The sequence below is a fragment of the Populus nigra genome, chromosome 1 (assembly GCF_951802175.1).
Source record: "Populus nigra chromosome 1, ddPopNigr1.1, whole genome shotgun sequence".
In the NCBI taxonomy this organism is placed as follows: Eukaryota; Viridiplantae; Streptophyta; class Magnoliopsida; order Malpighiales; family Salicaceae; genus Populus; species Populus nigra.
In genome coordinates this window covers 17151353-17177022 of record NC_084852.1, presented here as the reverse complement: position 1 = coordinate 17177022, position 25670 = coordinate 17151353, and the positions used below count along the sequence as shown (strand labels likewise).

General features: G+C 34.8%; 3 protein-coding genes across 3 annotated transcripts; 2 read left to right on the top strand and 1 right to left on the bottom strand.

Annotated features, from left to right (window-relative positions):
- The first annotated feature begins 2312 nt into the window (after nt 1–2312).
- On the top strand, nt 2313–10261 carry LOC133694085 (phytyl ester synthase 2, chloroplastic-like). The gene is made up of 14 exons (XM_062115867.1): nt 2313–2846; nt 2963–3014; nt 3311–3366; nt 3487–3645; nt 4142–4246; nt 6503–6609; nt 6812–6933; nt 7527–7635; nt 7752–7882; nt 8082–8454; nt 9014–9127; nt 9551–9634; nt 9753–9865; nt 10078–10261. Exons 1-14 carry the CDS (start codon nt 2429–2431, stop codon nt 10259–10261), a joined length of 2127 nt encoding a protein of 708 aa, XP_061971851.1. The 5' UTR covers nt 2313–2428.
- Nucleotides 10262–16528: 6267 nt separating this feature from the next.
- LOC133671262 (uncharacterized) lies at nt 16529–17609 on the bottom strand. The gene is made up of 2 exons (XM_062092016.1): nt 17466–17609; nt 16529–17371 (listed from the first exon to the last, which is right to left on the bottom strand). Exons 1-2 carry the CDS (start codon nt 17607–17609, stop codon nt 16529–16531), a joined length of 987 nt encoding a protein of 328 aa, XP_061948000.1.
- Nucleotides 17610–20412: 2803 nt separating this feature from the next.
- On the top strand, nt 20413–25172 carry LOC133671193 (phytyl ester synthase 2, chloroplastic-like). Its single transcript, XM_062091896.1, has 14 exons — nt 20413–20851; nt 20955–21006; nt 21340–21395; nt 21501–21659; nt 21779–21883; nt 22227–22333; nt 22438–22559; nt 22821–22929; nt 23020–23153; nt 23497–23869; nt 24119–24232; nt 24335–24423; nt 24565–24674; nt 24811–25172. Exons 1-14 carry the CDS (start codon nt 20413–20415, stop codon nt 24999–25001), a joined length of 2160 nt encoding a protein of 719 aa, XP_061947880.1. The 3' UTR covers nt 25002–25172.
- Nucleotides 25173–25670: the final 498 nt, after the last annotated feature.

Here is a 25670-nt window from a genome sequence, read left to right as displayed (position 1 = left end):
TCATTATCAATTTATGATTTGTTGCATTGTTATCGAATATCAGTTGGGTTTGACAAGTCAACTTAATGACTTATCATTCTAGAATCCTGCCAAGTAGGGTTTACTTTCAAACTACTGGGGAGAGTTATAATAACATGAAATTGTTCAATAATTTATATTTTACTCTAATGTTAACCATATCAAAAACTTAGGTGAGTTAATGGAGCAATTTATGACCCGGATGACTTAGTAAATTTACCCGTGATTTAAGCGACTCGATCAAAACTTTAAGAAAACCTATTCATTTTGTTTTTAATTTTTATCTAAAATGACATTGATTCATTTATCTTTCTTTTGAGTTATCATGTTTTCATTTGATTTATTAGGAATTGGTATTAGAACTTCTTTTTCCTATGTTTCTTTCTATGAGATTATCTCAATCTTATATCCATGGTCATAGAGTTTACGAATTAACCTGGTTTAATTTGGTTTTTTTGTTATTTTTTTCAGTTTCACCTTTCAACATTAAGTCCTTTGATAATACAGAAAGGCTCAGTCGAATTCTTTTTGCCTTTTTTTTGTTGTCACTTTTTTTCTTAATTTATTTATTGTTGTTGCCTTTTTTTTAATCATATTATTTAAATTACTAATTGAATCAATTATTCAGGTCTTAGATTTTTTCCTTGGCACTATTTTTTTATGTTGAATTTTTTTTGTCTAGCCCATGACGGAGTGCGGGCCACAAATCTAATATATATATATATATATATATATAAGAAAAACAATTGCATTTCTAAATTAAAAAAATTTTAAAAATTCAAATTAAAAAAACCACCAAAGTTAGGCCAGTACAGAAATTGTTGGCCTAACTCAACGGGCCAAACTTGCGCACCTGGCCTGATTTATTATTCTTTTAATATATTAGACATACAATGCATCGTTCATCTAATTTATTTATTTTTGAAAAAAAATGATATCAAACAGCACATTGTCTACTATAATAGACAGCATACTACTTACTGGAGCACTTTATGGCTATCTCCGGTGGCTGAAAGTCAGAAAGACCTCACTAGCTTAACAACCCATTTTCTCGCCATTTTTAACCAAAAAACATCATATAAACACTCTACAGACCTCATTAAACACATTTATAGTCTTAAATAATTACTTAATCAATCTAAAAATGAAAAAGTAAACCCGTGATTTAAGCGACTCGATCAAAACTTTAAGAAAACCTATTCATTTTGTTTTTAATCTTTTTTTATACAAAATCATCAATTTAAAACAGCATAAACAAGATTCTTAACTCTAATATTATAACTCTATATTAGTGTCTGCTTGATATTATGATAGTAATTACTTTATAAAATATTTTTTTCTGTTTAAAAATATATTCAAATAATATATTTATATATATATATATTAAGAATTTATTTTTATCATTACTACATCAAAATTATCTAAAAATATAAAAATATACAATATACAATATTTATTAAAGTTGTTTAATATTACAGTAGTGTTGTTTTTTTTGTTAGTTTTTTTATATTTATTTATAAATATATAAAAAAAATAAAAAATCAAAATCAAAATCAAAACTTTAATTACTAATAAATAATAATCCTACCTCACATCAAATCAGGCAGCATGTGGTTGAGACCTATCTTGGTATTGTCATCGCACAGGACCCCTGTGACGGCCTGTCCTGTGCCTTTCAGGATATATGATTCTCTTAATCATAAATTCTAAAGAGGTAAAACGTTAAACATCTGAGCCGGCTTGTCATTATTAAAACCGACCCGGGGTGTTCTCGGCGTAAGTTTGGATCAGATATGTTAATTTAGATTAATTATTTTTTATGAGTTAAAATAACGTCGCTTAAGAAATAATATATCTTAATCAGATAATCACAGGTCTAGCCTCTAAATCAATTTCTTTTTTTAGACTTGAGCTAAATCAGGTCGATCCACCATAGCTGTGCTTCCTCAAATCATTGACATCTTGTCATATATTTAAAAAAAAACCCACTCAAATTTGAATTTCCTAGCTCAATCATGCAAATAAATTGTGTAATTTCAATTCATAACCGTTCAGAAAAAAAGAAAAAAAAATCCAGTTCACTCGTATTTATTCTTCAGTTTTGTGCTGATATTATAAATTAAAAGAGAAGAAGAAGAAAGATTGCCCCCAAGAAATTTCTACAATTATAAATAATAATTTGGCCTTGATTATCTTAATATTTTAACGGTGAAATCAAGAGCTGATGAATTATATAGATGACAAAATGTAGAGAGTTTTTGTATTATTCTATAATTAGAAATTACTTTAAAGAAAATCAGCAATCTGCTTGCTAGTTCTTGTCAATTTTTTTAATAATAATCAATTCCGTTATAAATAAATTTACAAAGCCAGACAAAGAGAAAGAGATCAGTGTGAAGTTTACTGTATCATGGCTGTAAATGGTGCTTGTTTTTTCGCGGCCGGTTTTCCAACGACGGTCCGTTGTTGTGCAAAACCATCGTCGTCCGGTAAATTCAAACCGAATCCAGCGGTGGCAAATACGATTCGTCGTTTTGCTGTTTCAACGGAGGAATCGATAACAACTGAAACGACAACGGATTTTGTAGAGGATGGAAGGTTGAAGAAGAAGGTGGTGGAAGGAGAAAAGATGAACCCATACGTCTTGGAGTTGGAGAAAACTGAATTGGAGTATAAAAGTAGTAGAAAAGGTTTGAATGATTATTTTGAGGAATCCAGAAATTTCATCAAATCAAGCGGCGGCGGTGTTGGTGGTCCGCCTCGGTGGTTCTCTCCTTTGGACTGTGGGTCGCGCTTGGATAACTCTCCTCTCCTCCTCTATTTGCCTGGTCAATCCTTTTAATCAACTCCTTATTTTAATTAATAATGATAATTCCTTTAATCCATTTTATTCTTTCTGTGGTTTTTTTTAATTATTATTATTATTATTATTAATATTTTGCAGGGATTGATGGCGTCGGCCTAGGCCTTAGCACGCATCATTCAACTCTTGGAAAGCAAGTATTAATTAAATTTTTATCGGCTTAAAATTATCCTCAAAATGATTATTATTATTATTATTTTTATAGATTTTGCGGGTATAATTTTCAACCGGGAAAAAGGACCGTAATTAATGCTTGAAACTGCTGCCGGGAGTAATGGGAAAATTTATTAGATTTCTTTGGATTATCCAAATGAAAAAAAAAAAAACATAGAAATAAAACCAGGATTATTACATATCCTTTTGTTGTTTAATGATGAAATGTTAATGATGGTATTGATCTTGGTGCCTTGTTTTGGCCATTGAAACTAGGATTTTCGACATATGGTGCTTGCATATTCCAGTCAAGGACAGAACATCTTTTCTAGGTCCTCTTTTGTCCTGCCCTGTCACTCGCTTGATACATAACTGTGTAACAGACATTAAATTTTGTATGCCTGGTTGGATTTCTTTATGCATATATGTTGAGGGAAGTTTTCATGGTTCAGGGCTAGTGAAGTTGGTGGAGAGAACAGTAAGATCGGAGAATCACCGTTCACCTAGTAAACCTATATATCTCGTCGGAGAGTCTCTTGGAGCCTGCCTTGCGCTTGCTGTGGCGGCTCGCAACCCTGATATTGATCTCGTCCTTGTTTTGGTTAATCCAGGTGAAGATCCTTGCATCCTTATGTATCATTCGAAATTTAGTGTTTTTCCTGTGTTTATGAGTGTCTGGAGATAGAGGGAAATGGCCAACAATGGCATCATGTGAAACAAATCTGTAGGATGTATCAAAGACTTGAATGAATGGAATCTGCACTGGGGCACTTTGTATGAAGCATGCCTTCTTTTAGAAAAGTGTTTTGGGCTTAAAACTTGTACATATCTATATTATATTGTGTTTAATTTTTATCAAATAAATAAAGATGATGAGACTCGAACTCGTGATCGCTCGGTCATCAAAGCTCTGATACCATGTCAAAGAATTAATTTAACTTAAAAACTTAAGTTCTCAAGTGAGATTCTCGAAATATAATTTTTATTATTTTCTAATATTTATTTTCAACGTAGTTTACTTAATTGAAGAGAATGTACATTGAAGAGGGTGTTGTTCGTTAGTAAATACTTTATTTACTCTGAATTTGTTTGATCTTGTCACTGCAGCAACATGTTTTGAGAAGTCACAACTGCAGCCTCTTATGCCTTTGTTAGAGATCATGCCCATCCAACATCAGTTCGGCCTGCCTTATATTCTGAGCTTAATGACAGGTCCTCTTTCAGTGTTCATAGAATTACATTTTATGCTTTTACCAGTTGCTTGAGATGCACATTTGATTTTACCAAGAGCTAACAACAATTGTTTGGTTTCAAAATGTGCTAATGGGTGCTCGAACCATTTTTCAAGATATTCTAAAACAATAATAGTCTTCAAAATTGCTTAGGTTGGACAGGGGATAAATGAGTGGTGGAACTATTCTGCTGTGGTGCACACCTTCAGAAGCTTGGTGTGCATTGCTTGGTTAATACCATGTAGGTCTTGTGCTACAAAGATGGTGGTGGCACCTTCAATATTATTAAAACAACTAATTTGCCTGGAGTCGGTTTAACTGTTCATATGAATAATAAAATAGCTTATTGTATTATCTTATATATTTAGGGTTTACAAATTCATATATTAGCTCAATGGTTCCCGTGTAGCGGTGATAACCCGAGAATGGGGGTATGGACTCCATACTTGATGAATTACTTTGCGGAAATAATGCGAGGTTGTGGGTTGGATCAATAGGGGCAGCAATATTGTCCTTTATAATATAAACAACATGGTGTTTGATTATTTAAAAAAAAAAAAACGAATGGCAAAAAAATAATACAAGCACAAACTTTCGAGGCTCGCTTAAGCGGTAAGCCCACATGTCTGGTCTTTATTAATAATTTTTTTTGTTTTCTTTTTAAATAACAAAAAATAATATTGTCCCGGCTTGAGGGCCTTATTTAGACCCGTATATCCGAGCTTTTGTTAACATACTTTTTTTAGAAAATAGAAAGGGAGGATGACAAAAACAAAAAAAAAAATACAAGTCAGGCTTGCAAGCCTTGCTCAAGCCCACATGCCCAGGCTATTGTTAATAGGTCCATGGTTTAATTGGCTGTTTTTTTTTAATTTTATTATTTAATATAAAATTTTTTGTTATTTTCTTATTTATCAATTTTAGCATTTAATATAAAGTTTTTATTTAATTTTATTCTTTATTATTGAGTTGAGGGTAAATTGTTTATTGTATTTTTTATCATATAATAAAACTTTTTTTGCCTTTTTTATCTTTTAGTTTTTTTTTCAATTCCATCATTTAATATGAGGTTTTTATTTAATTTTATTTTTTAATATTGAGTTAATTTTTTTTCTTTGATTTACCTAGTAAACAAGGTTATATTAAAACAACTTTTACATGATTTAATTTAAAACTTGATCTAAGTAAATAATCATGTCAGAATTTTTTAAGTTTAAATTATTATATAGAGTTTGGTGACAATCAAACAAAATTTGTTAGTTTTGAGTGATTCTGATGCTATTTCATGAAAATTAAGAACCCATCTGCATTCTACTGTCTGATTAGGAATAGGTGCAAAATTAGGTGATCAAGTATCAACGCACACCTGGAGGCAAGCTGAGCGTATTTCTGCAAGCCATCTCCTTGTTATTTTATTTTTATTTATTCAAAGAGAATTGGAGTAAAATATAAATTATTTAACAATTTCATGTTATTATAGCTTCTACTAGATTTTGATACAATATTTTACAGTGCAGAAGTGGTAGATTATTACAAGACATCGACTCTTGAAATTCCAAGTCTTCGATCGACTTTGTGCTTTTCATAAGTGGCGTGAGGGGCGTAACTAGAAAATAAAATTTTAACTGGGGTGTCATCATAAGAACTATAAAGTTAGAGAGCAAATATTTTATTTTTAGAGGGGCTAAATGCATAATGTTTATGAAAAATTGAAGATTTAAGGACTAAAATTAAATTTTTAAAAAACTTTGAAGACAAAATTTATATGTATAGTGCTATAAATTTGATAAACAGTGGCAAACAGTTGATGATGGCCCATGCGTTAGGAAATTCTATGCATCTTCATGAACTTGGACCACCTACAATGCACCTAGCTGGTTTCCATGCTTACAGGTGGAGAAGGTTTCAAGGGAGTAAATAAAACATCCACTTCTTTTAATGCAATGGAAGTTAACGAATGAAGGTTAATGTTTCAAAGTAAAAAATTACAGGCCTAATGATCATCACCGGTAGTTTTATTATGCATAGATACAGGAAACTACAGCAACCTTGGGGGTGCCAAGCTCCCCCCAAAGCTTGCCGTGGGTCCGCCCCGTGAGAGATGTATCTGTAGGCTTTGTACGGGTGATTTTGCAGAAGTCAATAATTTCTTTTTTCAGAAAAAGGAGCTTGTTTTTTATTATTCATGCTACTAGTTTTCCCAGTTCACACCGTTGATTGTGAGGTATACATTTAGGTGATCCTTTGAAGATGGTAATCGATAATGCGAGAAAGGGAGTTCCTCTGCTGGAAATAGTTGAAGGATTATCACAAGATGCTGTCGTGATTCCATCTAACCTCAATGTAAGACGATACACTTTTTACTCAAATTGTGAAGAACTCCTTTATTTCTCCAATGATGGTAGACATGATTAGCATCAAATCATCTAAACTGTTGAAAAATGAAACATAGGCATTGCTAAACCACCCGTTGATGTTCTTTGGCATGCTATGGAGTGTCTTGTCATTCTTGTGAAACTAAAAAGAGTGATTGTTTCTGCTACAGGTTTTAGCTGCTCTCTTACCTCGAGAAACACTTCTATGGAAGCTAAATATGTTGAAAGTGGCTTCAAAATTTGCAAATTCACACCTCCATGCTGTAAAAGCTCAAACACTTGTACTTTCTAGGTCTTTCTCTTTGGCAATCCATTGTGTTACAATAGTTTCTTGGAAATATGTAATCTCTGTGCAAATCTGTTGAGATTTTTATAATATTTTGAAATAGCTCAAGACAACAAAAACACCAGAATTCCTCTGTTTCCTGTTTTTTTGGTCTGTAAAATGCTTAGTTGTAGATTTGCTGACTGTATCTTTATTGAATAGAAGAAACCTGAAATATCAAAAATCTCAGACTACATTAAATTGGTATCCTCGCTCACTGGTCTCTGATGCTAAATAAACAGCTTCGTTTATGAACGCCTAAATAGAGGCCATAAGTTACCCTTACCATTTGAATTGCAGAATGAACATCCGCAGTTGTTTTTATTCATAAACAGCAACATTTCTTTATCATTGCATTGCATTAGAATTCGAGTCAATGGAAGTCAACAGCCATTTGCATGAAGAATTACAGCAGGAACTTCCACACATGCATTTCTTTTTTTTATTTAATGAATGTAAATGTCATGTTTCCTGGATGTGGTGGTGCTTTTTGTTTTTGCCCCTTCAAGTCCGATAATTTTCAAAATGATGAGGTTGTGTTCATTGTTTGTCCTTTTTAGCGGAAGGGATCAGTTGCTACCAAGTGAAGAGGAAGGTCAAAGACTTAATCGTGTTCTCCCAAAGTGTCAGAATCGCAGTTATAGTGGAAGTGGTCATTTTCTTCTCCTGGTAACAAAAAAAATAATTCTCTCTTTCTGTTTGTGCATCTAAAATATATCGCCTGTCAGCAGTTGCCTTCCAAATTTTTTTAAGAAAAAAGTGGTACCTGTGCTCAATTTTGGCAGGAAGATGTCTTTGATTTGGCAACACTCATCAAAGGTTCTGCTTTTTATCGTCGGGGAGCACACCAAGATTATGTTTCGGATTATGTACCACCAACTCCTTTAGAATTTAGACAAATATACGAACCAAACAGGTACTATCATTTTGCCATTTTATAGAGATAAGCTATAATTCCTGTCTCTCAAAACCATACAGGATCGTGTGCTATGGTAGTATATTTTGTAGTAGATAATGGTTACTTCAGTAATCGTCATTTTACAAGTTTCTGTAATTGAGGTGCAGTGAATTAGGTTTATCATGAGTAATCCTTTCTCTCAAATGTGATGTTTTAGGTTGTTTCTGCTTGCCATAAGTTCTGTCATGCTCTCAACCTTAGAAGATGGGAAGATAGTGAGGGGCCTTGCAGGAATCCCTTCGGAGGGACCTGTTTTGTTCGTTGGTTATCACATGTTGATGGGATTTGAGCTGGCCCCGATGGTATCCAATTTTTTGTTGGAAAGAAATATTTTTCTGAGAGGTTTAGCTCATCCAGTTCTATTCATAAGAACCAAAAAAGAGCGATTGCTACCTCCATTGTCACAGTTTGACACATTTAGAGCAATGGGAGCAGTTCCTGTTTCAGGAACCAATTTATACAAACTTCTAGCTTCAAAGGCTCATGTGTTATTGTACCCAGGAGGTGGCCGTGAGGCCTCTCATCGCAAGGTAACTTTGAATGGTCGAATTTTGTCATCGTAATCAAAACTAAATTTTGAAAGAAGTTCCACATTCATATTGTTCATGAATTAGAATTTTCATCTAATGATTGCAATCCTATTGTAGCATAGCATCATACCATCCTTCTAGTACTCTGCCTTCCTGACTGAAGGAAATTGTTTCAGAAAATAGGAAGACAGTGAAGTAATGATGGCTCTTCTCCTTTTCTATTAGCTCACACAAGATGAGAAGAACCTCGTGATTAATTTGTATTGAGATATGGCACCATTGGTTCTTTCATGATATGTTTCCTCCTCTTTGATTCTAATTGTTAATGTTTTCTAGTTAATATATCCTGTATGATGTCAAGTTGCCGATTTCAACTGTATATTGTCCTCCACTCCACAAAAATTGTGATTTAGCATTGATTTACTGAACAGAAAGGAAACTCAGGTCTGTTTCGAGTTGGTTGTGTGTATCGTGTTGCTACTAAAATGATGAAGTATTTTGGATTCGAAAAGCTCAAGCCTCAAATAGTTTGGATTTCTAATCATTTCATACTTCTCAGGGTGAACAATACAAGTTGTTCTGGCCAGAACAGTCTGAGTTTGTTAGGATGGCAGCTAGGTTCGGAGCAAAAATCGTGCCATTTGGTGTTGTTGGAGAAGATGATTTTGGTGAAGTAAGAAGCCCTATGAGACTCTCTTTTCTACTTTATTTGTTTCCATCTGTTCATTTCTAGCGAGCAATGTTCTTCTGTGTAGCGATTTTTTTTTTGTAATTGCCTTGCTATATGAATATATCCTGCTGAATGACGAATGATTTAATCGTTATCCAAAATGGCATTTGTCATCAAAGTGTGCTAGAAATGTTTGATGTGGTAGAACAAGCAAAAACTAAAATGAAAGCAATCTCTTCATGAACTTACTAATGCTGCAAGGGAGTCGCATAAGAGCATGTGATCTCAAGTTTACTGGTATTTATACATATGTTGGGGATTGACAGCATGCATAACTCACCTGTGTCGAATTCAAAATCTCTTAAACTAGCTCTGAAATAAGCTCTATTCTCTAAGAAATAATCGGCTCCATATTCATAAACTCAGGTTGTTTTTGACTATGATGATCAAATGAGGATTCCTTTCCTTAGGGATTACATAGAAGCAGTAACAGATGAACTGGGCGTGAGAGTGAGGTATGTTTACTGAGATCATTAAATCATTTTGGTACCATATCCTTATTTCGAGTTCCCTTTCCTTTCCTTTTCAGCTTTGCGTTTTAGAGATATCATATTGCTGTGATGACAAGACTGAAGAAGATGGTGAGGTGGGAAATCAAAATATGCATCGTTTGGGAATTTTACCAAAATTTCCAGGCAGGTTCTATTACTACTTTGGAAAACCGATAGAAACAGAAGGTATGTTCATTGGTCACCCCTTGTATTTAAACCCCAGAATGCATAGCATAAATTCAATCAATCACTGTGACCAATTTCAAGGACCAGTTCACTTTGGTAGCTGATAATTAACTTAACTAGGGTAGGTGTCATTGAAAGTTTGTAACTTTTGCTTAAAATTCTTAATGCAAGGAGGTTTCATTGAATATTTGATCATATATGTTGTGAAGGGAGGAGGCATGAATTAAGAGACAGGGAGAAAGCTCATGAATTATACCTGCAAATCAAATCTGAGGTGGAGAAGTGCATTGGTTTTTTGAAGGAGAAGAGAGAGACCGATCCTTATAGGAACATATTGGCCCGACTATCTTACCAGGCCACGAACGGCTCTACTTCTCAAGTTCCAACATTTGATATTTGATTCTTCTGCTCAAATGAAAATTGATTTTCACCATGCTGATCTCGAAGAAGCTCAAGATCTTCCAGTGGGATAATGGTAGCTGGGGTATCATGTAACTTACAGGGAGTTATAAGAAATTTCATAAATAGTTGAAAAATGACTTCCAACCACCTTTCTGGTTTTTTTTTTCTAATAATAAAATGTTTTACTTGCCCCAAGCATTAAGATATATTTATTAACTCTCATACACATTAGTTTATGTGAGGACTATGGACATCATTTATTTTTATATTGGTGTGATATTGTCCATTTTAAACCTAAATCCTCATGGATTTGCTCTTGGGTTATACCCAAAAGGCTTCGCACCAATGAAAATATTTATCCATCCTTATATACCTATGATCTTTTTCATTTCTAGTTAATGTGGGACTTTGATCGTATACCCAACAGTTTCTTTGTAAATCACAAAAGGAATTCAGAATAAAAACCTTTCTCGGAATCCATTTCGTGTTTTGAGTTGCGATCTTCCTCTTCGTATTCTTCATGATGTTGTCTTCTTGAAGTTCATGCTTGATTTTTCTTCTCTCCTCCAGTGAATAATCTAGGTTTTGGTATGCCATCGCTTCTGTATCAATGGTTTTCTTAGAACTGTTGTCGGATATTGTCAGCAAATCATCTCCTGTATCACATGATGACTGACGTTAGAGCTCAAAGAAAACTGAAATCCAGAAAATAGTTTCTAGTCAAAGTTTTGTTCTGATTCCTTGTTTCTTGTTTTTGTATTGCACTGAGTTTGTTCACTTCTAGCTCTGACCAGACCACCACAGATGTAAATGAACAGCTTTCAACTTTAATATTTCTTGGCAATCAAACACATAAAACAAAATTACTTACCAATCTCATCCTTCATTTCAACATCCTCAATTTCCCAGCACAATCCATCCAGCTTTCAATCGCTTAGCCCGGGTTAGATATTATTTTCAGTATAAAAAAATAAATTGCTGACAATGATTCACTCTTTTTATCACCAATGTCTAGACCTAAATGCAAGTTTTTGTTTTTTTTTTTTTTTGCCAAAATTATTATCAACAACAATTTTCTCTTTATGTCTCCAATGTCTAGCAATCCCCTATTTCTCTTCTCTCCCACCAAGGACAATAAATAAGAAAAATAAAGTTGCGGATAAAAATTGAGTTTTTGATATTTAAATGGACCTAAATGATATTACTTCTAAAGATAAAGGATCAAAGTGTATTTTGCACTAACTCTGACATACCACCCATTTTCGATAATTTTTTTTGCTTTGACCATTCATCTTTCAAATGTTCCTTTTCATAAAAAATCAGAAGCAATTGATCTTTTATTATGATCAAATCGTAAATACACAATGAATCCATAATAATATGTAGGGGTGTTCAAAAAAATCGAAAAACCGATTAAACCGAGAAAACCAGAAAAAAAATAACCGAAAAACCGAACCGTGAAAAAAATCAATTAAACCGATTAAAATTTTAAAAAAACCAACCGGTTTGGTTCGGTTTTGGTTTTTTAAGCTTAGAACTGAAAAAACCGAACCGAACTCAAACAGAAAAAAACTGGATAAAAAACCGAGCCAAACCAAAAAAATCGAGCCAAAAACTGGTTTGAACCGGTTTTGGCTCTAAAAAACAAACCGAATCGAACCAAAACCGGTCGGTTTGAACCGGTTTCGGTTCGGTTTCGGTTTTTTTAAAAAAATAAATTCGATTTAGTTATTTTTTTTTATAAAAACCGAACTGAATCGAAAATGAACACTCCTAATAATATGTGAGTGTGTTAACAGTACAACACAATATTTTTTCTTTAACCTACTTAGACCATCTCTCAGTCCTTCTCTTAGGTTGGGTTTAATAACTGTGTGTGTGTGTGTGTGTAAAACAAGCTAGGTGAGTGGGTTAACCCATGCGCCTAGCCCATACAAATGGCTTGGCCGCCATGCTAGGCCTCTATATTTTTTTCAAATAATATATGACAAACAACACATCATATGCTCTCATTTTTTTATAGAAAAAAATATCGCATACAACATGTTGTTTATATATATAGGTGATGATGCGCTGTCAAAATCCGACAACTGGAGAGTCGCTGGAAAAACAAGGTAGTGGGTTTTCAACAAAAAGAGTCGTTTTTCTACCCTTTTCTGACCTTAAAAATACCTAGAAAACTATCTAGAGACCTAAATAAAACTTGTTTATGCTTTCAAACAACCCAAACATCAATCTAAAAACTAAAAATCAACAAAAAAATATCTCAAGGCTAGTTCTACTTTCTTGGACAACATTAGGGTTAAATAACACTCAAGTTAAACTCTCCTAATCAAATGGAACTTGTTAAATCCAAGATTAACCTTTTTCTTGATTGAAATCAATGTCAATGACAACTTTCTCTCTATACGCTAATATCTAACGATCCCCTCTCTCTCCTTTCTCTTAACAATGGACTAAAAATAATAAAAAATAAAGTTCTAGATTAAAATTGAATTTTTGACATTTAAATGGATCTAAATGATATTATTTGTAAAGATGTAAGATCAAAGTGTACATTTCACGCTAACTCTAGGCATGCCCCACCCATTTTGGGTAATTGTTTCACTTTGGTCATTTATCTTTTAATTGATCTTTTGCTTAAGAAATTAAAAATAATTTATCTTTAATTATGATTATATCATCCAAAATAAAAGTTTTATGATCAAAATAAAAATAAAATGCACAGTAAATCCACAATTATAAGTTTCTTATAAAAAAGCACCACATATTTTAGAGTTTTATGTAATAATTATAATTATTTTGGATTGTTATGATTCTAATCATTATTGTTTGTTAATAATTGAGGTTTAATATAGAAAATTGTCATTCGGGAACTTGATTGAAATTTTAATAATAATTGAAGGAATATATATATATATATATATATATATAGAAAAGAATCTCAAATAAAAATATAGCAAATAAAAAATAGATAAAATTAAATAAAGTATAGATGATAAAGTTAAACAAATTCTCTTATGCTATCTATTGAAAATAATATAATATGAGACAGAAAGAAAACTCCACGTGACATCAATTTGTGGGTGAAACAATCATCATACCAAGAGGTCATGCATGAGCCTAGTGCTACATTTTTATTTATTTATTTATTTATTGAAAATAATATTTTATGATAAGAGTATAGAAGGTTCTATAAATTAGTTTTGCAATCTACTAATTTCCAATTGGTAAATTCTAAGAAGAAAGAAAGAAAGGAGGACCAGCCTGCATGCATCAATAAGCTTCCAACGAGACATGAAGAGTGGACAGTCTATCCAAAGATCCAAGATTCGTACGGTTATAAGACAATCAATCAAACATAAACTACTCATTAGTACTGACAATAAAACGAATCAAAATGAAAAACACCCCTGGAATTTCAAATAACTAGCTCAAAGTATTTTTCTGGAAAGACATTATTATATTTACATTTTAGATATCCACTATTAGGGCTGAGCATTTCCGGTTCGGTCCGGTTTTGAACCAAAATAAACAACCAGACCGAATTATTTTTTTTTTAATTTTTTGAACCGAACCGAACCGAAAACCGGTTCAAACCGATTAATTTCGGTTCGGTTCGGTTCGGTTTTTTTCCCTTCCAAACCGGAAGAACCCAATGGTCCTCTCTACTTCTCCTGCAATCTCATACAACAAATCCCAAGTTGCTGGAGGTGAAGACCCATTCGGGCTTCCACGGCTAGATCCTTGTCTACAACTGCACCCAACCTTGCAAATCAGGCAAAAAACCCAAGACCCGAACATTAGCCCCAAAAAACATAATCACAGAAACTAGAGCAGATTGTCCTACTTTAAAAAGAAACATAAAAGAAGCAATACCTTAGTTTTTTCGGTGCTGTAAGGGAGGTCGTTTCTCTTGAAATCATCTTCAAGGGTGGAGTGAGTCATTTGATGAGTTAACTCAACCAAGTACTCTTCTTCATCACTCTGTCTTAGTAGAGCCAACGATGACCAATTTGTTTTGCTTTGATTTTTCACCAGCCAGAGAGTGAAGGGAAAGAGATGCAGAGAAGGGAGGGGAGGGGGGCGGCCCACCAGCCAAAGAGTGAAATGAGAGAGATGCAGAGAAGGGAGGGGAGGGGGGAGAATAAAGTGAGAGTGAAATGAGAGAGATGCGGGGGGGGGGGGGGGGGGGGGCGGCTGATGGCTTAATGCCTTATTCTAGGGTTAGAAAAGATTGTATTTATACTTGCTTTTTTTTTTAAGTGTTGACTGGTTGAACCGGTTCGGTTCGGTTCGGTTCAATCGGTTTCAGACTTCAGAAACCGAAACCGAACCGAACCGGAATTTTTTTGTGATTTTTTAATCGGTTAATTCGGTTTTTTTTTTTCGGTTCGGTTTTTTCGGTTATTTTTTGTCCGGTTTTCTCGGTTTAAACGGTTTATCGGTTTTTTTGCTCACCCCTATCCACTATATATGTTGCACACACGTGGGCTAAACAAATTTTTTTAATCTAAAAAAAGTGATAGGTTAAAAGAAATTCAAGCCTTAGATTAATAGTTAAATTAATAATTTAAATATTTATAAAAAAACCAATAACAGTCAATGAAAAAAATAGAAAAATCACACTTAAGCCTATTTGAATTATCAAATAACTCAATATGAACTTAACTGAAGAAAAACCAGGAAAAAAGAGTCAAACTTCAAGGGAAAAAAACAGAAAATATCAGCTTAAAAAAAGAAAAAAAACAAGCAAAACTAGGTGAACATCCTGCTAAACCTAATCCAATCTAAAAAATTGCATCTTCTTAAATCATGGACTCATGTTCAATCAAAAAATATAAATGTTATTTAATTTAATTTTGAATGATGAAATCATTGAAAAAACTATTTGTCGCGCGTGAGCGACGTCGCGGCGATCGTCCACCCTCAAATGGCTGGATATATATTTGGTAAATATAGGGAGACAAGGAATTCTTTGTCTCTTAGCAGTGAAAAAATGGAATGGGAGTCGCCACCTAGTATTTTGGTCACTAGGAACCCTAACTGGTCTCAAAGATCGGGCACGGGGACTGGTTGCGTAAAGGGAAGGTATTAGCACCCCAAATACGTCTTACCTAAGGTAAGCTGCATTGTTTGATTGTCTGATAAAAAGCTAAGGTGTTATTGTATTTCTAGTTGTTGGTCCGTTTATGGTTCAAGAAAAGTCCTCCTCAATAAGGAGGTCCTTATCTTATTGGGTAAAACCTAACTGTTATAACGTCTATGTAAAAACATATTTTTAATGTCAAGAATACGTTTTACGTATAAATTCGTAATCCCATCTACTAAAATAAGACAAAAAGATTTTTTAGAATTTTTGAAATATTGGCCTAGTTCTCATGGCTTGAATAAACTGGTTATTAAAGCCAAAATGCATGCTAATACATATATTGTTTTTGAAATTTCCTTTGTTGTGTAAAAATATGATGTTATAATATTTATATATTTATATTGGAGAGACTAGGCCGTATGCATGAAAACAAAACATTTTTAATTTATTTTTATTTTTTTATGTCTTGACAAAAACCGGGTATTTTAATATCGGATTTGTATCTTTACAGTATAAAAATACAAACCGATATTGATCAAAATACATTAATAAAATTACAAAAAATCACATATTTTTTTGAAATAATTTTTGAAGAATTTTTGTTCGAACGGGCCAGACCCGGCCCAAAAGGAAACTGGGCCGAAATCAGCCCAAAATAAATTGGGGCCTGGTTTCTACAGGGCTGGACTCAGCCCAGCCCAAAACCACATGACTGGTACTGTTCACTGTACAGTAACCGGGGTTACTATGCAGGTGAACAGTAACCCGTTAATTAATTAACCGGTTACTGTGCACACAGTAACCGGGTAATTATTTTCTTGCTTGCAGAACGTGCACAGTGCACGTTCTGCATGCAAGACGATGAACAGTAAAAAAAGATAAGGGTCAGAGGGCTGACTTGTGGTGGCTCTGAAGGCGGTGCTGCAAGCGGTTGCTGACCGGAGGGTGGCTGGGCTAGTGGTCGGCCTTTCTTCCTCCTCTCTGCTTTTTTTTTCTTCAGCTCTGTTCTCCCCTGTTTCCTTTGTTCCCTCTGTCAACCTTGTTCTTCTCTCTCTACAGTGGCTTCGTGGAGGTGTTGGTGGTGGTTGCTGACCGGAGGATGGCTGAGATGGTGGCCGGCCTTTGGAGTGCGGTGTTCAGCCTTTTTTTCCTTTTTCTCCTCTACGTTCCTCTTCAACTCTGTTCTCCTCTTTTTCCCTTTCTCCTTCTGCTCCCAACTGTGCTGTTGTCGACTAGGAAGACAGTGGCAGCTGGTGGTGGTGGAGAGGACGTGCTCTGTTCCTGGTGGGGTTGTCGCGGCTGGGAAGAAAATGGTAGGCTGTTCTCAGTGTCGGGCAGTGCCTTGCTGCTGCTTCCTTCGCCTGCGTAGAGGTGCAGGTTCCTGTTTTTCTTTGATGGTGGCGCGACTGCTGGCTGTGGTTGCTCTTCCTCTTCTCTGCTGCGTTTTGCGTGGCTTCTTTCCAGTGATGGTGCTGCTGTTATTGGCAGTATTGATGAAAGGGAATGGCAGCAGTTCCAGGAGTGAGGCACCGTTCTTCTTTTCCTTGCAGAGGAGCTGGTTGCTGCCTTTTCTTCAATGGTGCTGCAGCTGCTAGTTGGTGGAGTTGCTGTGGCTGCTCCTCCTCCTGGTGTGGCTGCTGGAACGAAGGAGTGATGAGCTGGTGCGGTTGGTGGTGTTGCTGCCGCTGCTCCTCCTCCTGGTGTTGTTGCTGCTGCTGGGATGGAGGAGATGATGAGGGCGTTGGCGAAAGGGCTGCAGCCGATAGAGGGATGGCGGGGAGAGGCTCTGAAATGGCCGGCCTCAAGGGAGAAAAGCAGAGAAGAGGGGGACTTTTGTTCTCTAGTTTTTTCTTGTTGCCAAATGAGAGGGAGACGGTTCAGGAGAGGAAAATGAGGACGTGTGTAGGGGGAAATTGGAAGAGAATCAGGGCTCTCGGGGGCTGTCTTGTGCTCTGGTTCGGTGCTAGGAGAAAGAAGATGGATCAATGTGCAAGCAAGGGGGTGGCTGCTTTGATTCTGGCAGAAAAACAAGCGGGGGCAGCGCCCAGAAGAAGAAAATCAAAATGGAGGGGGGCTGGTTTGTTTCTCTCTTTCTCGTTCAAAACTGAACTCTCTCAAACCCCCCCTTTTTGCAGCTGCTAAGAGCAGCATTTATAGGCGACGGGGGAGCGGGGACGTTGCTGCGCATGGGGAGCAGGGCACGCGACGGTTGGTCGGCTAGTGGGCGCGGGGCTTTAAGTTTTGGGAGCAGCATGCAATCATTGTTTCTTGTTTAAAGGGGTGTGGGGCTCTAAGTTTTGGGAGCAGCAAGCGGAAGAGGAACAGTGTCAAAACGACACTGTTCAGTTTTTTTTATTTTATTATATATTTATTTGTGGGGATCCAAAAATGGGTTACAACACTATTAATAAAAAAAACTTGCAAAAAAAAAAGGAACACATAAAAAAATAGGGCTAAATCTGACGGAAAAAGCCTAATAAGGATGAAATCCAAAAAAAAATTACAATTAAAAGAATTATGACCAAACATAAAAGATTACAAAATCCTAAGGGATGAAATTGAAAATTATTTGTAATATGATAGATTATTTATAGATTAAAAATGATGGGGGTGTAATAGAAAAATATTATTGAAGGCTAACGAAATAGAATCAAATTGAGAAAAATAAGAAAACAAAAGTTTAAAAAAAAAAAGAATTAACAAAACAAAAGATAAAAAAAAATAAGACAACGTCAATTTAGAAAAAGAGAAAAAAAAAATGGCAAACCTCTTAAATCTGATTTAATCTCTAAATGTCGCATCCCATTAAAATTGTTTACTCAGATTCAATTCAGAAACATAATTCTCAACCAATTTAATTTAAAAAAAAAACTTGTCAAAGCTAAAAAAAAACAGATAACAAAAAAAGCCTCGAGCGAACTCGATAGCCAACTAAGGTCAACAAGTCAAACACATGCTCTATGACATGAAATTGGAATGTTCCTAGAAATAGAAAAGCAAAAAACAAATACTAGCAAAAAATATTAAAAAAATACTTTTAAAAAAGTTGGAAGTCGACTCGAGCTAATCCTTCAGAGCCATTACCCGGGTCATGAGATTGAAGTTGCCTCATTAAAAGCAAACCCAAAAAAACAATGAAGTACAATTCTTAATCAAACAAATATTGAGAGATGAAACTGAGGAAAAAAAACAATGAAAAAAAAATAGTAATTCAAAGAATTAGGTCTAAATTCAATATAAAAATCAAATGAAATTAAATGTTTAAGGATGAAATTGTACAAAGCAAATGCATTAAGAAAATGATTTAAAAAATAATAATTAAAAGAATTAGGACCAAATTTGACATAAAAATTAAATGAAAATAAATGCCTAGGGGTGGAATTGGAAGAAAAAAAGTCAATCAAGAAAATGATTCAAAACAAAGCAAATATAAATTAAAAGAATAAGAACTAAATTTAAAAAATCAAATAATTAGGGATGGAATAAAAAATAAAATCTAATTAGAAACAATCAATGTAAATAAAACAATTGCGAATAAGAAAAGAGAGGCTGAATCAAAAAAGAAAATTAATTGAAGAGTTGATATGAATCTTTGCATGGTCCGCATGCAATCCAAGGAACAAAGAGAATGAAAATAGAGAGAGAGAGAGAGAGAGAGAGAAGAAAAGTCATTCCAGGTCAAATCATATCGAACCATCATACCCGTGCCACCTATAGAGGAGAGGATGTTGAGACAAATTAAATGATGCGGTGGAATCACAGTTACAACCTTCGAAGCTAGCTGCACGCCCTGCTAAAAAGCGGCGGCAGCTAATGCGTGCAAGGCACACAACAACTTTTTTGTATTTTTATACAAAAACTGAAAATGCTCTTGGGACTAAACAATATTAGCTAACAAACCATGGTGAAATTACAACCAAGCCCCTGAAACTAAGACTAAAAAATTTGAATTGTAAGGGTAATGTAGTAATTCAATTGTTCTATAAAATTTGAAAATACAAAAATGCCTTTGTGTAAAAGGCATTGGATTATTTTATTAAAGGGCTATATTAGTAATTTTATTGTACATTTAAAAATTAAATTACCAAAATAATCATGCACAATCCTGAAAAAAATATTTATGTCATGGTAAAAAGATCATCCTACCCCCAAAGCCAAGACAAAAAAAAAATCAAGAGACAAAAAATCATGACACTAATTATAATGAATAGTGTTTTATGTCTTGAGACATACTGAGAATTAATATTTTGGATAATTGTTTTTTTCCCAAGTTTCTTACATGTTTGATTTTCGAGTATCAAGATTAAATTTTTTCATCTTGTGTTGTAGACCATCTATTTATATTTGAATCAGTGCATTCATTAATTTTTTTAAAATATAATTTTCTCTAAGATTTTAAATTAAGACTTGAAATGATAACTAGAAAGTAAATCCACTTAACGTATTAAAACCACTGTTATAAAACTAGAACTAGTCTAAAAGTCGGCTCAAAATCTAGATTGGTTTATATTTTAAAAAATAAAAGAAGGAATTGATCCAGATAACTTTATCAAAAATTCAAATTAAATTGCAACAATGATTGACCCAATGGAAATTATCAACTTTTTTTTGAATTTGTTTTATTAAAAAAGATTGTCATGACTGGGTTTTATCTTATCCATTTGAATTAGATTTAATAAATATACTTAAATCTTTAGAATACTATCAATCATATGATTTATTAAAGTGTGTTTAGAAATAAAATGTGATTGGTGGAGGTTGATGTTTTTTATTTTAGATAAATTCCTCTTAAAACACAAATCATAACTTATAAAAAAAACCAAAAATACATGTTTTTTATTTTTTTTTATTCTATAAAAAGAACATAATTCAAACTCACCACACCTGAATCTCAAACCTTTCTAATTTTTATCTAAATCTTGGACAGCTCTTCGCTCTCCTCGTTCTTGTCATTAATTTATTTTTTTAACCTTATCGCTTTCAATCAAACTTCTTTTAAATTTTCCAACACCAAGATATATAGAAAGAAAGAGAGAGAGATTATAGAGGTTATCAGAATGTCGACGGTCACCGGAGGTTGCCTTTTTACGGCAGTTCATTGTTGTGTAATGCCCTCATCGTTGTCATCAACAAGTAAACTAAAACTACAGCCCCCACCAACACCGACTCTTCGTTTTGCTGTTTCTGGTCAGATATCAGCGGAAACGACACCATTAAAAACTGAAACGACAACGACCAATTTAAATGGGAATGGAAGGTTTAAAAAGAAGCGGGAAGAAGAAGCAGAAACAGAGGGGGAAAAAGAAAAGCAAAATCCATATGTATTAGAGATAGAGAAAAAAGAAATCGAGTTTACAAGTAGTAGAAAAGGCTTGGATGCTTACTTTGAAGGCTGCAGGAATTTCATTAAATCGGACGGCGGTCCGCCACGGTGGTTCTCTCCGTTAGAGTGTGGTTCTCGCTTGGACAATTCGCCTCTCCTCCTCTTTTTGCCTGGTGATCAATCTCTATTATTTTTCTTTTATTGATCGCAAATTTCAAAACATCTTTCTTTGTTCGCCATTATAAGTATTAATAGTAGTGTATTATATATATCCAGGGATTGATGGTGTTGGGCTAGGACTTTGTAAACATCACCATACTCTTGGAAGGTAAGTATTCCTTCAAGTTAAATAGGACTGGCATAACCTAGCGCGGCTAATCCCAAGCCCTAGGTAATTGGTTGTGGTGGCTTGAAATGATCCACAAATACCCCATTGTTTGTAAATATAGAAGGGGAAAAAATCCAAATTCTTGATGGTGCAACTACCAAGATCGTAGGGATGAAAATAACTTAAGTTTTTAAGTTAAGATAGTTTTTTTTTTCTTTTGACAAATGCATAATCGAAACCATCTTGATTCATGATAAAGAGGTTCTAATTACTGAACGAAATGCTCTGCCTAATATATGATTTCTCCTTTTTTTCCCTCTTTTGAAAATCTAGGATTTTTGACATATGGTGCTTGCATATTCCAGTGAAGGACAGAACGCCCTTTTTAGGTTAGCTTCTATGTTTACACTTTCACTTGTTTTGTACTGCAATACAGGTGGGAAAGATTGATGCCATATATGCATTTAATTACTTAATAAAATTCAATGAACCAGGCCTTGTGAAGCTTGTTGAGCGAACAGTAAGATTAGAGAATTACCAATCACCGAAAAGGCCTATATATCTTGTTGGAGAATCTCTTGGAGCATGCCTTGCTTTGGCTGTTGCGGCTCGTAACCCTGACGTTAATCTCTCTCTCGTTTTGTCAAATCCAGGTGAAAAATTGCTTGAACAACAGAGAAAGTTTGCTCTTAAAAAAGATGTGGCAGCTTATTACTATGTAGTTTATGATTCAAAATGATGCTTGTTAATTAATTTGATGTTTATACGGAAGCAACATCTTTTGAGGAGTCACCACTGCAACCTCTTATCTCTTTCTTGGAAATCATACCCGTCGAACACCAACTTAGCCTTTCCTATGTCCTGAGCGTAATGACAGGTTTGTCAAATAACTATCTCAATAAATATATAATTTATATCATGACAAGGTTCACCTTCCTTATCTAGAATCATTGCATGTTCTGCCTTTTTTCTACTTGATTGAGATACACATTTCATTATGCTAATAGTTAATGACAATTTAATTACTAGCTTTTAGAAAACGGGATAATACTGACATGAACAAAAGTATCTTTTAAATGGAAAAAAAAATTTATTTATGTTAGATATTGCATAAATGAGTCTTAGACCAGCTTCATTGTGATTGGACCTGCTACAATATCGATTTTAGTAAACTACAATTTTTCCCAATTGACTCCAGCCACTGTGTTGCACACATTTAGGTGATTCTTTGAGGATGGTAATGGACAATGCAGTAAAGGGAATTCCTCTACATCAAATAATTGGAGGGTTCTCAAAAGATGTTATTGCTATGTCATCTCACCTCAACGTCAGATCAACAAAAAGCCTTTAGTTGACTCTTTTATTAGAGATATTCATGGTTTGTCATGTGTAGTCGGTCTTGTTAATGGAAGTTGATGGTTTATGCCACAGGATTTAGCTGCCCTCTTGCCTAGAGAAACACTCCTCTGGAAGCTACAGATGCTTAGACCAGCTTCAGAATTCGCCAATTCACGACTCAGTGCTGTAAAAGCTCAAACGCTTGTACTTTCCAGGTCTGTCTCTTTTGGAATCCATAGCGTGGTAGAAAAAGAAAAGCAAAAGCATTCAACAAAAGCTGTAATCTGGCATTGCCATTCGCGTTGCACTTGAATTTGAAATAACTACAGGGAATCAACAGTTATTGCATTAAGAATTATTGTCTTAACTCTTACAAATTGTTTTCGTTCAATGAGTGCCCACACTATTTCCTGCATGATAATTGTGAGTTTTGTTTCTCCAAGTATAAATGATTGGTTCGTGCATGTCTTTTTTAGTGGAAAGGATCAGTTTCTACCAGGTGAAGAGGAAGGTCAAAGACTTTTTCGTGCACTCCCAAAATGTGAGAATCGTAAGTTTAATGACAGTGGACATTTCCTCTTTCTGGTAAGATAATCTCTCTCAGCTTTTGTGTGTCTTTGTGCTGCATATAAAATATATTATGTTCCATTTAGTGGCCGTGCCTGTTTGTGGCAGGAAGATGGCATTGATTTGGCAACAATCATCAAAGGTTCCGTTGCTTTCTATCGCCGTGGAATGTACCATGACTATGTTTCAGATTATGTACCACCGACCCCTTCTGAACTCAAAATGTTATACGAATCGAATAGGTTCATTATCTTATTCTCTTACAAGACCAAGTGATCATTTTCTATTATCAGGTCATGAAAAAACTTCTAATCACTTAGCTTGTCCATCAATGGCATAATATTTGTGGGCAATGGAAAAATTATGCTTATTTCAACTTCCTCTCAAGAACTATATAGATTAGATGGACATTTTCCAATGTGATTTGCCACCTTAATTTGTATTTATGTTATGGTAGACAATATTTTCACCAGCCTGCCAACTACTTTAGTACATCCTCCAGTATTATAGGTGTTGAGGTGATTGAAATTGCAGCAGAATCATGTTACGATAAATATTGTTTTCTAATAATTATTGTGTTTTTAGGTTGTTTCTATTAGCTACAAGCTCTGTCATGCTCTCAACTCTGGAAGATGGGAAGGTTGTGAAAGGCCTTGCAGGAATTCCTTCAGATGGACCCGTCCTTTTCGTTGGATATCACATGTTAATGGGACGTGAACTGGCCCCTATGATAACCCAGTTGTTGTTGGAAAGAAATATTCTTCTGAGAGGGCTAGCTCATCCACTTGTTTTCATGAGGAAGAAGAAAGAAGGGAGGCTACCTCCATTGTCAGATTTTGATCCAGTGAGGGTTATGGGTGCAGTTCCAGTTTCAGGAACCAACTTATTCAAACTTCTATCTGCAAAGGCTCATGTGCTACTGTACCCAGGAGGAGCGCGCGAGGCTGTTCATCGGAAGGTAGCTTAGCTTTCAAGGTTTCATCTCGATAAACATGCCTACATTGTGAAATAGTTGCTTCAACATTTGTGTTATCCCAGCTCCATATAGTGTGATTTAGCATTTATTCATACACATAGTAAAATTGGAACCAAAGTTTGTTAGCAGCTTTTGTGACTATCTTCTGGCATTGAGACTTTATGTGCTTGACACTCAAAAGGTTTTAACATTTTATATTATGGAACAATCAAATGTTTTCATACTTTTCAGGGTGAACAGTACAAGTTATTCTGGCCAGAACATTCTGAGTTTGTTAGGACAGCTGCCAGATTTGGAGCCAAAATTGTGCCATTTGGAGTTGTTGGAGAAGATGATTTTGGTGAAGTAAGTCCCGCTGGGAGCTAAATGTCAGTCTTAATCTCATTCTTTTCCATTACTTTATTTCTACCCTTCAATGAATAACTGATCGCATGTTCATCATCTCAGGTGATTTTTGATTATGATGATCAAATGAAGTTTCCTTGCCTAAGAGAAGACATTAGAAGATACACAGAAGAAGAGGGAATCAAAGTGAGGTGCAGAGTTTTTCATTTTCATTTCTTTTTACTTCAATCAGAACATCCCACTACCTTGTAAATAAAGCTTTGTCCTCGTTCTAAATGTTCATCTTTACATTGTTAGCTTGTTTCAGATTTTTCACTTTCTTGTGATGACAGGGCTCAAATAAATGGTGAGCTGGGAAACGAAGATATGCATTATCCATGGATTCTACCAAAACTTCCTGGCAGGTTCTATTACTATTTTGGAAAACCGATTGAAACAGAAGGTATGGCCATCTTCACACAAGATAAGCGTCATCTTTTAATAGAAGAGACAGTTGTGGACGTATGCAAAACGAACATATCTCATCTTGTCGAAGCTAAATGCAGTGTGTTGACTTGAATAATTGATATGTTTTGAAGGCAGGGAGCTGGAACTGAGGGACAAGGACAAAGCTCAAGAACTGTACTTACAAATCAAATCTGAAGTGGAGAAAAACCTTGCTTTTTTGAAGGAGAAGAGAGAAAGCGATCCGTACAGGAACGTAGTGGCCAGATTAGCCTACCAGGCCATGCACGGTTTTACTTCTGAAGTTCCAACATTTGAGATTTGATTGTTCTGCTCAAAGAAAGTTTGCTTTCTATAAAGAAGATCAAAGAGCTTTCACTGGCATAGAGATAACTACATGCGTGGTCTAAATCATACTTGGCGACGAACAAATGTATTTCCTTTCTCCTATGGAGAAAAAATAAGTTCAAATTTTCAATTTCACTATTGGCTCCAATCTGGTATACATTTTTTTATGAATTAAAATCCATAATGTTTTGAACTCGTTAATTTATTTATTAAATGATATCTCGATCTAATCTGATGATAGTTTGATCTAAAATTATTTTTTAATAAATATCATTAAGAAATTCTCAGAAATCACCTGGAATTAAGATCAACTCAGGGCAGCAATCTATTTTCAACTCCACCAGAGCTGTGCAGTGTTGTACGCTTGGAATGGATGTCAGCTTCTTACACCACCGTATCCTCAAGAATTGAAGAGACGTGAAGCCATGAAATTCACCACATGAATATCTCAGTTCATCACAATCTTCAATTTCAAATTTTACAAGAGATGAAAGACGACATATCGGAACGCTTTTCAACTTGCCACACCTCCGTATGCTCAACTTTCCAAGACAAGGAAATACTTGTTCACCTTCTCCACCTGATACCATCAATTCTTCAAGACCATCCATGACGAACAGACTGAGTTCTTTTAGTGCTGGAAACA

Excerpts from the sequence above, each read along its gene's own strand:
- LOC133694085 (XM_062115867.1), top strand. The coding sequence starts at position 2,429 with ATGGCTGTAAATGGTGCTTGTTTTTTCGCGGCCGGTTTTCCAACGACG. Across the intron at positions 2,847-2,962 it reads TCTCCTCCTCTATTTGCCTG|GGATTGATGGCGTCGGCCTA; the intron begins GTCAATCCTTTT and ends AATATTTTGCAG. Across the intron at positions 8,455-9,013 it reads GTGAGGCCTCTCATCGCAAG|GGTGAACAATACAAGTTGTT; the intron begins GTAACTTTGAAT and ends CATACTTCTCAG.
- LOC133671262 (XM_062092016.1), bottom strand. The coding sequence starts at position 17,609 with ATGCTGCTCCCAAAACTTAAAGCCCCGCGCCCACTAGCCGACCAACCG. Across the intron at positions 17,372-17,465 it reads AAAAGGGGGGGTTTGAGAGA|AATCAAAGCAGCCACCCCCT; the intron begins GTTCAGTTTTGA and ends TTTTTCTGCCAG.
- LOC133671193 (XM_062091896.1), top strand. The coding sequence starts at position 20,413 with ATGTCGACGGTCACCGGAGGTTGCCTTTTTACGGCAGTTCATTGTTGT. Across the intron at positions 20,852-20,954 it reads TCTCCTCCTCTTTTTGCCTG|GGATTGATGGTGTTGGGCTA; the intron begins GTGATCAATCTC and ends ATATATATCCAG. Across the intron at positions 22,334-22,437 it reads CTATGTCATCTCACCTCAAC|GATTTAGCTGCCCTCTTGCC; the intron begins GTCAGATCAACA and ends TTTATGCCACAG.